General features: G+C 47.3%; 4 protein-coding genes across 6 annotated transcripts; 1 reads left to right on the top strand and 3 right to left on the bottom strand.

Annotated features, from left to right (window-relative positions):
• Nucleotides 1-15: 15 nt before the first annotated feature.
• BDCG_05671 (RAB2 protein) lies at nucleotides 16-2124 on the top strand. The gene is made up of 2 exons (XM_045421358.1): nucleotides 16-556; nucleotides 653-2124. The coding sequence occupies exons 1-2, from the start codon at nucleotides 488-490 to the stop codon at nucleotides 1553-1555; spliced, it is 972 nt and encodes a 323-aa protein (XP_045277260.1). The 5' UTR covers nucleotides 16-487; the 3' UTR covers nucleotides 1556-2124.
• On the bottom strand, nucleotides 1612-6465 carry BDCG_05670. 2 transcript variants are annotated; one of them, XM_045421357.1, is made up of 6 exons: nucleotides 5742-6465; nucleotides 5211-5651; nucleotides 4962-5089; nucleotides 4295-4847; nucleotides 3452-4211; nucleotides 1990-3379 (listed from the first exon to the last, which is right to left on the bottom strand). In XM_045421357.1, exons 2-6 carry the CDS (start codon nucleotides 5364-5366, stop codon nucleotides 2739-2741), a joined length of 2238 nt encoding a protein of 745 aa, XP_045281357.1. In that variant the 5' UTR covers nucleotides 5367-5651; nucleotides 5742-6465; the 3' UTR covers nucleotides 1990-2738. The 2 variants fall into 2 exon arrangements, with proteins under 2 accessions (XP_045277259.1, XP_045281357.1); XM_045421356.1 differs by having other exon boundaries at nucleotides 1612-3379; nucleotides 5211-6465.
• Nucleotides 6466-6524: 59 nt separating this feature from the next.
• Nucleotides 6525-10874, bottom strand: BDCG_05669 (MFS monosaccharide transporter). Its single transcript, XM_045421355.1, has 6 exons — nucleotides 10566-10874; nucleotides 9350-10496; nucleotides 9183-9260; nucleotides 8628-9110; nucleotides 7851-8563; nucleotides 6525-7786 (listed from the first exon to the last, which is right to left on the bottom strand). Exons 2-6 carry the CDS (start codon nucleotides 9406-9408, stop codon nucleotides 7386-7388), a joined length of 1734 nt encoding a protein of 577 aa, XP_045277258.1. The 5' UTR covers nucleotides 9409-10496; nucleotides 10566-10874; the 3' UTR covers nucleotides 6525-7385.
• Nucleotides 10875-11946: 1072 nt separating this feature from the next.
• On the bottom strand, nucleotides 11947-13956 carry BDCG_05668. Of its 2 annotated transcripts, XM_045421353.1 has the most exons (4): nucleotides 13550-13956; nucleotides 13478-13484; nucleotides 13191-13339; nucleotides 11947-13091 (listed from the first exon to the last, which is right to left on the bottom strand). In XM_045421353.1, the coding sequence occupies exons 1-4, from the start codon at nucleotides 13756-13758 to the stop codon at nucleotides 12227-12229; spliced, it is 1230 nt and encodes a 409-aa protein (XP_045277257.1). In that variant the 5' UTR covers nucleotides 13759-13956; the 3' UTR covers nucleotides 11947-12226. The 2 variants fall into 2 exon arrangements, with proteins under 2 accessions (XP_045277257.1, XP_045281356.1); XM_045421354.1 differs by having other exon boundaries at nucleotides 11983-13091; nucleotides 13191-13484; nucleotides 13550-13952.
• Between the last annotated feature and the right edge of the window lie 96 nt (nucleotides 13957-14052).

Below are 14052 nucleotides of genomic sequence, written 5' to 3'. Positions count from 1 at the left end.
TGTACATATATTTTATATATATCTATATTGTATATTTGTATGTATATTTATCGTTTGTATATATTTATAAATATTACAGATACGCCTGTTGGACCGGACCATACAGCGCTCATCAAGGAGACTGAACCTTTTGGTCCCGTTTAGTCCCGTTCACTCACTAGCTGGAGCATCCTCATCATCCCCATAAACATAACTCTGCCTCACCAGAGCTCAATCTCGCAGCTCTCTCTCTCTCTCTCTCTCTCTCTCACACACACACACACACGCAAAACATTACATCCTCCATACAATAAAACCTACATTCAATTCTGTTCTCTTACTCCGCCGCTACAGCTCTACATATCTCCGCTGCGCTCAAATCTAACTTGTTCTGTACGGTTTTGCAGCTACCCGGCTAATTACCTCCGGCCGCTATCCCAACAACTCACCATTTTAACCTCACCTTCGAGATAGGATAACTACCTCAACTCACAGCCCAGTTGCGTTCATGTCGCAGCCATGGGATTACATCGCAAAGCTTGTCTGTATTGGTGATTCCGGCACCGGTAAATCTAGCGTGTGCTCTCCCCTTTCCCATTTTCATCTCCCCATCTCGATATCTACTCTAGATATCTACTATCGCATTCCGTCCAACTAACCCTTTCATATTCAGCTCACCATCCGACTCTGTGAAGGTCGTTTCTCCTCATCCCACGATGTAACAATTGGCGTCGAATTCGGTTCCCGCATCGTCCCCGTCGGGCCGCCAGCCTCGGATTCCCTTGGCATAGACTTTGACCTTCCCTCTTCGTTGTCTACTGACCCATCATCTCACCTCCCGATTATCCCCCCGTCCCAAACAACCACCACTACTGCCGCTACATCGACCCCCCATGATCCTACGACATTAATGAACGGAAGCGATCCCTCGAAGCGAAAACCCCCCCATCAACAGCCACAACCACCATCCGGCCTGCCCTCCCCTCCCCGCAAACTACAATCCCCACCCATCCAAAAACGCATGAAACTTTCCCTCTGGGACACTGCCGGCCAAGAAACCTACAAATCAATCACCCGCTCCTACTTCCGCGGCGCCTCCGGTGCCCTCCTAGTCTTCGACATCACACGTCCCTCCACCTTTGCCTCCCTGACGCAATGGCTGCAGGACCTGCGCCAGATCGCCGAGGAAGGGATCGTGGTCATCCTCGTTGGCAATAAGAGCGATCTTGCTGCCCCTTCTCTAGCAGGGAGTAATAGCGCTGATGATGGCGGTAAACCTCAGAAGGAAGCTATAGTTACAAGAGAGGAAGCGGAGGCATGGTGCCGAGCCAATAATATTTCGCGGTACGTGGAGACGAGTGCAAAGTCTGGAGAAGGGGTTGAGAGGGCGTTCCTGGAGGTTGCAGAGCGGATATACCGGAACATCGAGGCCGGGCGGTATGACTTGAACGACCGGCGGAGTGGTGTTAAGGGATTTGGAGCCACTGGGGGAGCGGGTGGTGCGGGGCGCGTGCAGAGGACGGTTACACTGGGCGTTAATGATGCGATGGGGCGAGGCGGCGGTGGATGTTGTTGAATTTTTTTTTTTTTTTTTTTTTTTTTTTTTTTTTTTTTTTTTTTTTAGTTCTGCTCCTTTTATTACCGCTCGCTGCTTTGGCCTATTTCACTTTATTGCCTTTCAAGAAACAGTTCCGGGTCAACGGGCTTGTTATACCACTACCTCTTGTTTTACCACATACGCCCCTCTGCCCCTCTGCCCCTCTGTTATATTAGTTGCGTCATATCTCTATTTAATATTGTTTTCCTTCCTTCTTTTCTTTTGCCTTTACATAATATTTCTTATAGCATAACTATATTCATGTCTAGGGTATTTTAATAGGGGGTGTGATGCTTAATTATCTTTTTCCAGGAGCAGTGTTATCCGCTGAGCCTCCCTCCGAACCACCTCTTTCAACCCACTTTGTTATTAGTGCTGTATTATGATGTTCTACTTCACATTCAAGTTTGTAGGATTAGGTGAGCCCCAATTTTATTTGTATTTTTTTGAATCTCCTGTTCATGACATGGAAAATAACATTTCTTGTTGTTTGTATGACCTCTTCACAAAATGAGGCCAAGAAGATGGACAAATGATTGCAGAAGAAATATGCTCAAAAGCTCACTCAAGGAGAAGAACCAGACCAGTAGTAGAGGAGGGAGGGTGATGAGGGACCCTCATTGGAAGGGATTTCTCTACCACTGATAGGAAATTTCGTTCCCCTTTTTCAAATGGACAAAAAAAGCTCATGGTAGACTCCCCTGTTCTGTTCTACAACTGACAAAATGTGAAGAGATTCCAGATTGATAACTGTACATATATCAAATCAATACATATCACTGTCCTTCCCTGTTCATTCCCATGCACAAAGCCATACCATAGTTACCTGCTCAAATATGTATTCTGTTTCACAGAGAACGCTGCCAATAACAATGGAAATAAAACAAACAATAAACAAAAAGCATGCGGAATGAAACAATGAGGGAGAAAATAAGGGGAAAAGTATTTCAAAACAAATTAAAACATTCTCTTTTCTAAAAATTATTCTTTTCCCGTTTTTTTGCGTCATTCAGAAACTGTAAAATGAAACACAACAATTAAAAGAAAGGAAAAGCAAAATAAATACCACAAATGTAGCATGATAAGATAGCAACAATACATCTTCCGTTTTCAAACACGTCTCTATCTCCCCCCTTCTCTTTCCTTCCAAAGCTCGAAAGACCTACGCAATCCGCCACGTACTCAACCAACCCAGATGCGCCCATTTCGAGCTCGAACCTTCCATCCCAAACACAATATCGCGGAAAAGTACAAATAACCCAATAACGGCTGCATAGAGAACTGTGTAAACCGCCCACTCGACCGAACGGGGCAACTTCTGCGTAAACCAATTCATACAGAAGCCCAGGGACAATATCGTGAAATACAGCGCTGGGTAATAGTGGTGCACGTAGGTCACGCGCGCCATGGCGACGAACGGGAAGTAATGCAGGAACCAGCCTATCGCCGGGTATAGGCCTGAGTGGTAGATGTGTTCCATGTCAGCGAGGCTGAGCTCGTCGTAGCCGCGCTGCCAGCGGATTAGGTACCACGCGAGGATTGCGCCGAGAAGGACTAGACTGAGGGTGCCGCCCCAGTAGACGATGGGGTTGCCGAGGAGGAAGTACTTGATGACGTTGTCGTCCCAGGAACACATGCGCAGGCCGACGTGGAGAATAGGCCATTGCCAGAATTGTGAGGCGAGCTCGTCTTGTTTGTCTGGGTCAGGGATAAGAGCGTTATTTGAGGTCATCATTGCGACGTTGAGGTGGATGAAGTCTTGTAGGAAGGGGGATTTATAGGAACCGGGGTCACCAGGTGGTACTAGAAAGTAGGTATTAGAAATTTGATCAGCCTCTTCGAAGCAAAAACGACAGGCACGAGAGAAAAACTTACATCTTTCATTAACATGACTCTCAACATTCCAGTGAGTATATCTGTCCCGAGGGTTATTTTCCTTGATACAAGTGGTTTCAATCTGCTTGAAACCCCACTGCGGGAGATTGACAGTGCCAGCGCGAAGGTAGCAGCCAAGCACAGCGTGTCGGAGGCGAAACGAAGTCGTCAAAGTGCGAATCTTCGACCGGTCCCTAGAGGCGACGTCGCCGAGTACCTCAACGCGCCAGTGGTCTTTTTCATCTCCTACCGTCGTATTTCCATAACAAGACACTTCGTTGTGGCTTTTCGTTATCGGTGCAGATACGGTGTGCGAATGTAGGTTGCGTCCTGTTTGCGCATGAATGAGCCGGATGACATCCTTGTCGGCGACATATTTCAAGGGATCGTTCGGGTCATAATTAGGTTCCTGGCGATTCGGATAGATAAACCAGTCATTGTTGGTGTCCTTGTGGTGGTAGCAAGTTACTTGCTGCTGAGTTGATCCTTCTGGGTACGTTTGGACGTGTGAATGGAGAAGGCCGCCGCTATATCCCATATTTTTCAGCGTAACCTTTGATCCGATGGCGATTTCAAGTGGGCTATTCTTTCCAACGTTTGTGCCTTTCAGGTTGGCCTGGAATAGAGAGCTCATTTGTGCATCGCCGGGTCCTGAGTTTTCGAGGATAAGGAAGTGGACATAGAACGAGAACATGTAGACGAGCAGCGGAATAATGATCAATCCCACTACCCTAGCGGCAAGATGTTCTGCAAGCACAACCTGTTAATGGGCATATTAGTTACATTTCCGGTGATACATAAAAAAAGGCACAAGAAATAAACTGAATGGTCCAACCCCCTTACCTTGGGCATTTTGAGATCACCGAACTTGTTCCAGAGATCCTCAGCTGTATAGAGCCCGACTAGAGCAGTAACGAAGAATCCCACCCATTTAACACTGCAGACACAGCCAATGCTTAGCCCAGTCAGAAACAGCCAGGAGAACCATTCCGCCGAGAAACTTTTATTTTGCAGACGGTGGAATCGGGCCCAGCAAAGGGTAGTCGTGAAGGTAAAACATAACAACATTGAATCAAGGAGAATGAATCTGGAGATGGTCGCATAGGAATTCTCACACAGAACCATCAGAGTGATCAACCAGACAGCCGGGCGACGTAAATTTAGTTCGCGGGCGGTAAAGTAGGCCAGGGGAACGCAAACAGCTCCGAAAAAGGAGTTGAACAAACGCATGAAAGTGTAGTTAAGCTCAGGGGGGTACTTCTCTCCGGACTTGAATTCAAACGAGCCATTGTAGCCCGCAAGGTATCCCGAGAGGCCCACCAGCATTTTCCCCAGCGGCGGATGTACATCGAAATAGAACTCCCTCTTCAAGTAATGGGAGCCAAATTTGCCGAAACTATCAGGGTTTACGCGGTTGGTTAGCAGCGGGATCGACAGCAAAAAACCCACGTCGTAGCTCCTATCATTCCAGCGGCTACCAATCACCAATTTGGACCCTGGTACAACTTACTGAGCCTCATCCCAGGTTACGATATCTGATCTACCAATACGCCACATTCGCGTGAAGAAGGAGAACGCAGTGAATATCAGTGGAGCAATAATAAATTCCCACTCGTCTAGGACATCGATGAAGGTAGACTATGACCGGAAAAGACAAACCAGAGTTAAATTGATGGACCAAAGCTTATGGCAATTGAAGGGATGATTGTGGTCCACGCCTCAACAGAAAAGAAAGCCATGGGTATTGAAAAAAAATTACCTTGCGTGGTGCTTGCTTCTTTCTCTTCTCGTCAACCTCGAACGGAGTGTGTCTTTTAACCCCACTGCCATCTTTCTCCGAACCGGTGACGTTTCTTCGGCGTAGATCAGGGTTCTGAGAGGTGCCAGTGGCCGTGGCAGTCTCATGGGCCGCCATGAAGGGTGGAAGAGTAGGAGAGAATGTTGACGGGAGAGAGATAGCGGAGGAGGAGAAAGAGGGGGTGAAGGGGAGGCTTTGGATCAGGAGCCTGTTGAACAGGCTTATTCGAAAAGGTCCCGAAACCGTAGGAGGTACACGATTGAGAACGCAACGAGGCTAGTTAAAAGTAAAGATGGACAAGAGCAATATCCATCAGATGGATTCAGCGTAGCGTGATAGAAATGAAATTATCCGGTCGAACAGCTCCCTCTCGCAATAAGCATCCGAGAACGAAATCGAGTTCTTTGAAGGGCAGGCGGGCGGAAGTATGAGCGAATGTAACCCGTTGTTTTCCAAATGAAATGGTTTAAAAAATAAAAAGAAGAAGCTAACCCGACGATAAGGAATGAAGGAATAAACTACTGTACAAGGAAACGGCGAGGAAAACGGGGGCTTTGGAGATAGGGCAGGCCAATTGAGCAAGGATATGGGTTTAATTTGTTTCGCCCAGCACAAGGACGGGCGACAGGGGAGGAGGAGAAATAAAGAGAAAAAAAATCTGGAGAAGAAATAAATGAGAAGAGGTATATAGAAGAAGAGCAGAAAGTAAAAGAAATGGAGAAGAGAGAGAAAAAAGAGACGATTGTTGTTCGCCAACCAGGAGGAGTTAGAAAAAGAGGATGGATGATTGAAGCCGAAACAAGCATCGTTGGTCTTTTGGGATTGGGCTTGTTTCGGAGGCTGTACTGTACGATGTGTACCGCGGCTGTATTGCGGCCTGCTCCGCGGGTGTGTTTGCACCGTAGTTGGCCTGTGCTGGGCGCGGTATTACGCTTACATCGCCATGTGTTACGTGCCAAGGCGGGTGCATGGGATATTATCAGGTGATCAGGTATGTGCGGTGGTTCTCGAAGCCGAGTAGAAGAAAAAGATGATGCTGATGATGATGCTCGGTGGTGATCTATCTATATATTATATCCAAGGATCTGTGTATCTCAGAAGAACAAGGTGTTCAAATACGTGACGTTGCAGATCAGTTTCGATTATTGTTTGCAAACGTTTCCGGTCCCTCAAACAAGTATATATATATATGGAGTTTAATGTAACAGGTTTGAAAGCCATAGCTAGCGAGTATCAAACCCTGGATCCAACCAGCCCCTATTTAACAATAATAAATGTGTCTTAAAATAATAATAAGTTAATAATAGTAATAATAAATAATAAAATAATAAAATAAAATAAAATTACCCAACACAGATTTGACCATCTAAAACTAATAATAAAATGTAAAATGCAATAAGAAAACAAGAAAAAGGATTAACAGTTTATGTTGCACTCTCATGTACATGTACATGAACCGGCTATGTGTAGCGTCTACTCTCCGCTTTCTCCCTCTCTCCCCTGACCTAGCCAGCCAGCCAGACGGACAGATAAGATGAAAATATGAAAATGAAGAATGAGGAAATATTACAGCAAATATATAATAAAGTTCGCACATGTATCATGTAACCAGATGTTCAAAATAAACTTGTAGGAAAAAGTGGAGAATTGAATGCCCAGCGTGTATGCCACCGGGACGAAAAAGAAAAGCCGAGGGAAAAAATAATGTAAATGGGAAATATGAAAGAAAGAAATAATAGGGAGGAGAAAAAGGCGTCTACATTGGTGTGTGTGTGTGGGGTGTTCCTGGCTCCCACCGGGCGCAAAGGGTGGACCAGGAAATTTCAGGAAGGAGAATAGACTGTATAAAACTTCAGAGGTCTAGAAAAGCTGAATAAGAAATGATCCCAATCAAGTGTAACCGATGCGGGGTAGTATCAAAGGAAAAACACACCGAAGAAAAAAAAACATTGTAGTACCACCCTGGGTCTAGAAAATGAGCTCGCTGGAGAAGCGTTAGCGGGTGTGATGAAGGATGTACGCTCCCTGCTCCACCTCCCCTACCGCAATCAGCCAAAATTGCCCTCCTTCCTTCACGTTGCAAACACAACATTTATGTATTTTTGATCTTTTGTCTCTTTTGAAAGTATGATCACTCTAACTCTCTTCATCCTGGTCAAGCCGACTATATCGTCCCTGATCACCGTTGTTGCCGGAGTTTCTCCCCCGCCCAATCATGCTAGCTAACCACGAACCAATTCCTTCGCGGCGGTCAGATCGTTCTACCGTGCCAGTGCTGGGTCGATCAGACTTATTATTTTTATAATTATTGTTACTTGACTCGGGTGGGTTAATGTCAAGTCCTGGGATCGCATGTTCGGCCCCGGGATAGCCCTCAGGAGACCTTCGAATATCAAGAGACGGCACCGGTGATCCGATGCCCATGAGAGCGTCGCGTTCTGCGGGCGTGGCTGGTGTTGGAGCAGCAGTTCCATCGCCAAAGATCGCATCCATGTCTTCAAGGCGGATTCCACTGGTTTCGGGGTAGACGAAATACACTGCGAAATGAGGGAGTTAGTACGGAAAAGTAGGGGAGTAAGGATTGGTTGGTATTCGGGTTACCTAGAACAAAACTGCATGCGCAGAAGAAAGCATGCATCAAATAAAGACGCCATTTTATCGTTTCCTGCAGGACTGGGGTTATTTCCCCGACCAGCCAATTGAACGCCCAGTTGGAAGCAGTACTCAAACTCGCACCTTTTGCTCGAATGCTGAGTGGTAAAATTTCCGGTGGATACAACCATGGGATGGGGCCCCACGAAGCACCGAACGCGGCGTTGTAAACCATGACGGAAACAACGGTGAGGACTGGGGTTAATTTAATATCAAGGTAGAGCCAGTAGGAGATAAAGGATAGTGATATAATCATCGCCACGGCGCCGGAAAGCAGAATTGGACGTCGACCCCAGCGGTCTACAAGGTACCAAGGTGGGATCGTCGAAGCCAGGTAGGATAGCGAGTTAATGCCGGTCATAAGGATTGCCTTACGTCCCATCATGCCAGCGGATTCGAAGACCAACGGGGCATAATAGGAAATAACATTGATGCCGTTGAGCTGAGCAAATGCTTGGGCAGACATGGCAATGAAAACTCTTTTGCGGTAGCGGCGAAACATGTCTGCATATGTCCGTTCGCCCTCCTGTCTCTGAATCAAGACTCCCATTTTGATATCACGGTATTCTTGACGGGCTTTCTCATTGTGAAGGTCACCTCCACCGTACAGGTTGGCAATGACGACCATGCCTTCTTCATCGCGATCTGTATCTAGTAGCCATCTATATTTTCTACGATGTCAGCAAACTGATATTGTACGGACATATAGCAAGTTCAGGAACTTACCGAGGAGATTCGCAGATAATAAGACTACCAAAACCCAGAAGAGCACCCATAAAGCATTGTAACGAAAGAGGTAACCGCCAAGCCCAGTTGTTTGGGATAAAGCTGCAGAAGTAGTCTACCCAAACGCTGGCTGCATAACCACAAATGTTTCCAGTAAACTCGATACAAGCCAACTTGCCTCGATTATGGGGAGGCGATATTTCAGACTGATAAACAGGGACGATAGTAGATAAGGCACCCACGCCCAAACCGGCGATGATACGACCAAGGAGCATCATAGGAATGCCCGTAGCGCAAGTCTGGAAAGCACCCCCAATGAAAAACACCATGGACCCGTAGAGAATGGTGCGCGTTCTGCCGATGATATCGCCAATCTTTCCAACGATAAGAGAGGAAATGAACGCTCCGATCTCCAGAATGGCAACCATGGTACCGATCTCCGCCATAGTCGGTTGGTTGAAATAGTCTTTGAAATCGGCACCCCTAAAACGAACTGTGAGATTCTAGGGATTTCGATGCATGTGTATATATGCATAGATGAAGCGGTGTACATACGTGATAATTCCTGACATAACTCCTTGATCATATCCAAAAAGGAAAACACCCAATGACACAAAAACACTCGTTAAATATCTGTGGGAGAGGAATCAAATGTCAGTAATCTAATTGTCCTGATAGATATATGCCCGTGTAGAGATACATAGGGAGGGGAAGGTCCATACAGTAATGGTTTGCCCACCAGGCCATTGCTCCTGGCCTTTCGCGGGGCCCCAGGGGACATGATAACGGCTAATATTCTTTCCACTCTCGAGATAGTTCGAGGAGCTGGGGTTGGGATACGGATCTCCTTGAAGAGGCCACTATCACTGTTACCGTTGCCGTGGCCTTCGTGGTGGTGATGGTGATGGTGGGTTCCGTGAGGGTGCTCTTCAGTTGGGTAGTGCACCCGTTTTGAACGCTTCCCGCGAGAGCGAAAGCCGCTTCGCCCAAAGGCGGAATGTTCAAGCGAATGACGGAGATGGATCTGAAGAGGGTCTTCTTCGTTGGCTAGTTGTTCAGCGAGGTCGCCAGTGTCTGACCAAACCGAGAAGTCGGAGTCTGAATCGGAAGGCGGAAGAGAGGAAGAAGAAAGCCGCCGGTTGCCCTCTTTCTCGCGTGAAAAGTCTAACAGCGCGGAAGGTGGATCAGGCGAGGGCCGGGATTGAGGAGAAAGGGACCGGAGGGGGATAGCGGTGGGAGGCTTGGGGGGTGTTGAGGAAGAAATGGTGGCGGTGGGAGGTGAGGGCTGGCGGGAGCAGCCCTACGGAGGAAATCGTAGAAAGGGGAGGGGAGAGAGTAGGAAGAGGAGTGGGATGGAGGAGTCGGGTGGGTGAGGTGTGATCGGTCTCTCTCCAACGGGTTGGCTGGTTGGGGTGTGATCAAGATCAGGAGGAGTGGTTCTGTAGCAGACGAGACGGGAGAATGGGGACGGGCTGCGTTGGTGGTTACGGGGTCAGCCAAGGAGGAGATGGGAAGCCTGACATCTGACGAGAAAGAAAGGACAGACGGGGCATCGAAAGATCCGGGGTTGTCGGTGGATTGGCTGGCTGTTGATTTGTTGCGGAACCTGAGATGCGTGGTTAGTCCGGGTGTAGTGGAAGTTGTTGGTAGCTGGTTGGCCGCTGTATGGACGGGTGGCAACAACGCTGGAATAATGATGATGATAGAATATTGATGCCGGTTGTCTCGGTTGTTTCTGCTGGCTCTGCTGTATCTGCTGGTGTCTTGTTTCTCGTTTCTCCCAGACTAGGAATAAGATAGGATAGTCTAGTAGTTATTGTTGGAGGTATTACAATCAGCCCCAGACGGTGGACACTTCCCGCTAACTTCCTGGCGTACCGTAAGTGGTCAGTACACGTGGTCTTTGTCTCTTTACAGCAAAAATGGCAGCAGTGGTACCTGGCTACATGTATCTCGATATTTTTCTTGCACAAGTGGTTCTGGTTGCGGATGACGAAGTTTCCGTATTCTGCGTTATGTAAGTGACGTCTTGTAACTTTAACCAGGAAAAAAAAGGGGTTGGGAGCTTTTCAGTTATACAGTCCAAGACAAGGGCAAAACTGATCAAAGTTGATCAAAATTGAGTGTGCTTTTGCTTCTTCTGAGAGAACCAAATCAATCAAATCCAACGCTCTCCTTGTCCTACTGCTGTTGACCGCAACACTCTGATAGGAGTAGAGAGCAAAGCCAAGACCGATTCAAAGGCACACTACACTGGAGGTGTATTTGTTGTTACGGTGATACGCGAAACAGGCACATTATTATTTCCACACCAACCACCAACACGGCCACGCAGCCTCGGAGTGGCGCAACCCTAAAACTATCCAATCAGCGCATTTCTTTTTCCTTCGTATTTATTTATTTATTTATTTTTTTTTTTGGTTTATATTTTTTTTCGCCTGAGGCGTGGCTCAGCGTCTGCGCGTAGATATCAAAATCGAGGAATAGAGTATATGAAAATAGGTTGAGGACAACGAGTCCACTTCCTCCATCCAACACCATTGACACAACTCCTCTCACTCCCAGCAATCCTTTATAATAGATACTACTATTACGGACTATCATACAGACTACAGAGCAACAAAATATGAACTTTCTACCCCACAACCTTCAATTATTCAGCGCTATCCCCTACCACACAGTTTATTATTTTATGGAGAGATACAATGGTCCCCTCTTTATTGCCCCATCCAAGCTTCCCCCACATTCAGCGGGAACATACTAAACAACAGCATAATACTATTATATCTTCTCATACATCGTTCCCCCAGCCCGAGGAGAGAAGAGGGGCATTCGTGTGGACATCATACTTAATCCTCAATCTGGCAGCACCTTGCACAGATATTATGTACGTAGTACGTGCTGAGATAGAGCATCGAACCCCCAAAATCCAGCGGAGCTAGCATAAAATATGGAGTTGATGTCCAGCAGACTTGGGGCTCATGGATCACCAGAATATGGTCCCTGTGGAGTCTCTTAAACGGTAGGCGATCTGTGGGGACGTCCAAAAATTGGATGGAAAAGGGTCACGGGACTCAGTGCTTGGCACCTGGGCACTGTTAACCGTTAGCTCATAGCCTGTAGGGAGATACTATTCCTGTAGGCTATGGACATCGAAGCATTCGGTTGTTGCAGGCAGATCCCTGCGCCGTTGTTGCCCATCATCAGCTGCTCGTACTCCGTACATGATACGCGATGGTGTCCCACCCATCGCTTGTCAGAACAGACGGTGGCTGACTGGGTCAAGGGGACAGACAATACGTCATTATTCTTTTCTTCGAAGCAATCATCCGTACACAGACATGAATGGATGAATCTGGACACTGGCTGGGCGTACGTTTATTTATGTATATCTTGGTGGTTATTGTCTAGTAAAACACTCCTATCTATATAGCAACAAAACCAAGACGCCCAAAGAAAACAATAGTCTACCTGTGGTATATATTCTAAAACAAAACCCCGACAAAAAAGATTCGTTGCCCCAAGCATTTAGAAATCCAACATCCAAAAAAATACAAAAAATAAAAGAAAGGGACATCCAAACCCCGCAGAAACGATCATCACCTCAAAATGATATCATACCCGTCCTGCTGAATATGCACCACCTCCGCATCTACCCCATATTTACGCCGCACCAGCTCAAAAATGATAAGACCGGCGCTAGTGCTTGGCACCTGGCGGAGAGCATTCCCAAAGAAGCCCCCAAAAAGCCACGGGCGCCAGCCGCCCGCTCGTAACGCCCGCCTCTGACATCGCATAAACAGTTCCAAGTACGCTTCATAGTGATGCTTCATCATCTTTCTTCCCGAGTGATCCAACTTGGCCATCGCATCGATGTGCTCCAACCTCTCGTAGTAGACCGTCTGCACCAGAGTGAGAGGATGATGCACAAACTGCTGCACCAGGGACGCCGTAAGGCCGGCTAACATCAGGAAACACGGTTCTAGACCATAGTGCGGTCGGATCGTGGGGATATCTCCAGATGAAATGCCTGCTGTTGACACAGACAGTTTCTCGACCCGGTGCGGCTGAAGGGAGCCGTAATAATATCTAACAAAGGTATAGTATCCTTGCGACTTGATCGTTTCGAACATGCCAAAGAAGAGAGCAGAACCGAAGGAGTCCTTGAGGAATGACAGACCCCAGCCAGAAAAGATGCCCCGGATGCCTATTTCATGAAGTTTGTGCTTTCCGTATTGCCATACGTTCCTATACTGGCCCTTCATCATATCGTTGGTGCTAAATCGCACCTGGAGCGCATCTAATGGGGCTGCAATGATGGATTGTATTCCTCCCGCGGCAAAACCGGCCGTGAACGTCAAACTCGGAGCTGGAGGTGGGTAAATGCGCTTGGTCGCTTGTAATGTAGGCTCATGGAGTCCGCTTAATATTTGGAGATATGAAGTATATAGAACTGCCCCAACCCTGTTGCAAAGAATAGTGCCAATGGGTCAGAAATATCATATCCCGCAGCAAAGAAATTTAACTGTTTAAAATAGGATTTGGCGGGACGTGATGACATACACAACATTTCCCATGAGCGGCGGGAGGACTTGGTCTGGAAGGAAACGCCAGCCATATGTGCGGACGGCGTGGGCAAGGAGACCTGGAGTCGTCGTATGCCATGACCAGCCGCCCTCCGCGACTCGCGGGTTGATAGCTTTGGCTAGAGCCTAGGGATATCCGTCTACCAATCAGCCTGGCTGTGACTCTGGCCGGTGCAAGCAAATCTATGCAGGGAGGTGCTAAGCAGACATCTACCTAGGTAGTCACCTAGGCAGGTAGTTAACTAAAACTAGGAGATTTCGTACCATATAGCTACGGAAGTAGATCGTCAACAGCTATCCTGAATACAACATGATAAATACAAGTAGAACACCTACTCCACTCGTGTGCGAAAAAACGCTTTGGCAGGGGCTCTGAAATAGAAGGCTACAGCCTGCGCGCTCAGGGCACGAACACCCGCCGCGGATGCGCCTGTAGCGGCGTTTGTTCGAGGTTTCCTGCGCGCTCCATCCTCCGAGGAATCTAAGTCGGCCGAGGGGATTTCATCAAAGCTGGTATTAGAGGGGTCAACAGAAGCGATGGACATAGTTCCGTGACTGAAGTGATTGCGGGCGATGGCTCCATGGGATGGAGTTTACTCGAGGACCTGTACAAAGAAGATTGACTTCCTGGGGCGATGAAACTAGAGCCGTGTCGTTCCTAGAGAAATATCATGATCGCAAAGATTAACGAGAGAGTGGAGAATATTAACAAATGAATAAAGAGAGCTGTCGACAGGCCAAAATACCAGCCAAATGTATGTAATAATATCTCACGAGTAAAATGCGCCGAAGTGCAAACAAAGCAAACATTCCATTTAAGTCAAGATCTACGCTAAACT

This window comes from Blastomyces dermatitidis (assembly GCF_000003525.1).
Source record: "Blastomyces dermatitidis ER-3 genomic scaffold supercont1.6, whole genome shotgun sequence".
Classification (NCBI taxonomy): domain Eukaryota; kingdom Fungi; phylum Ascomycota; class Eurotiomycetes; order Onygenales; family Ajellomycetaceae; genus Blastomyces; species Blastomyces dermatitidis.
This window is presented reverse-complemented; position numbering and strand designations above follow the sequence as displayed.

Bases quoted from the DNA above. Each gene is read 5' to 3' on its own strand.
- BDCG_05671 (XM_045421358.1), top strand. From the start codon at position 488: ATGTCGCAGCCATGGGATTACATCGCAAAGCTTGTCTGTATTGGTGAT. The intron at 557-652 runs GTGTGCTCTCCC...TTTCATATTCAG, and splicing joins CCGGCACCGGTAAATCTAGC to CTCACCATCCGACTCTGTGA.
- BDCG_05670 (XM_045421356.1), bottom strand. From the start codon at position 5,366: ATGGCGGCCCATGAGACTGCCACGGCCACTGGCACCTCTCAGAACCCT. The intron at 4,848-4,961 runs GTAAGTTGTACC...AAACCCTGATAG, and splicing joins GTAACCTGGGATGAGGCTCA to TTTCGGCAAATTTGGCTCCC. The intron at 4,212-4,294 runs GTAAGGGGGTTG...GCCCATTAACAG, and splicing joins GTGATCTCAAAATGCCCAAG to GTTGTGCTTGCAGAACATCT.
- BDCG_05669 (XM_045421355.1), bottom strand. From the start codon at position 9,408: ATGTCCCCTGGGGCCCCGCGAAAGGCCAGGAGCAATGGCCTGGTGGGC. The intron at 8,564-8,627 runs GTAAGTTCCTGA...TAGAAAATATAG, and splicing joins ATTATCTGCGAATCTCCTCG to ATGGCTACTAGATACAGATC. The intron at 7,787-7,850 runs GTAACCCGAATA...CTCATTTCGCAG, and splicing joins CGCATGCAGTTTTGTTCTAG to TGTATTTCGTCTACCCCGAA.
- BDCG_05668 (XM_045421353.1), bottom strand. From the start codon at position 13,758: ATGTCCATCGCTTCTGTTGACCCCTCTAATACCAGCTTTGATGAAATC. The intron at 13,092-13,190 runs GTATGTCATCAC...TCTTTGCAACAG, and splicing joins CCGCTCATGGGAAATGTTGT to GGTTGGGGCAGTTCTATATA.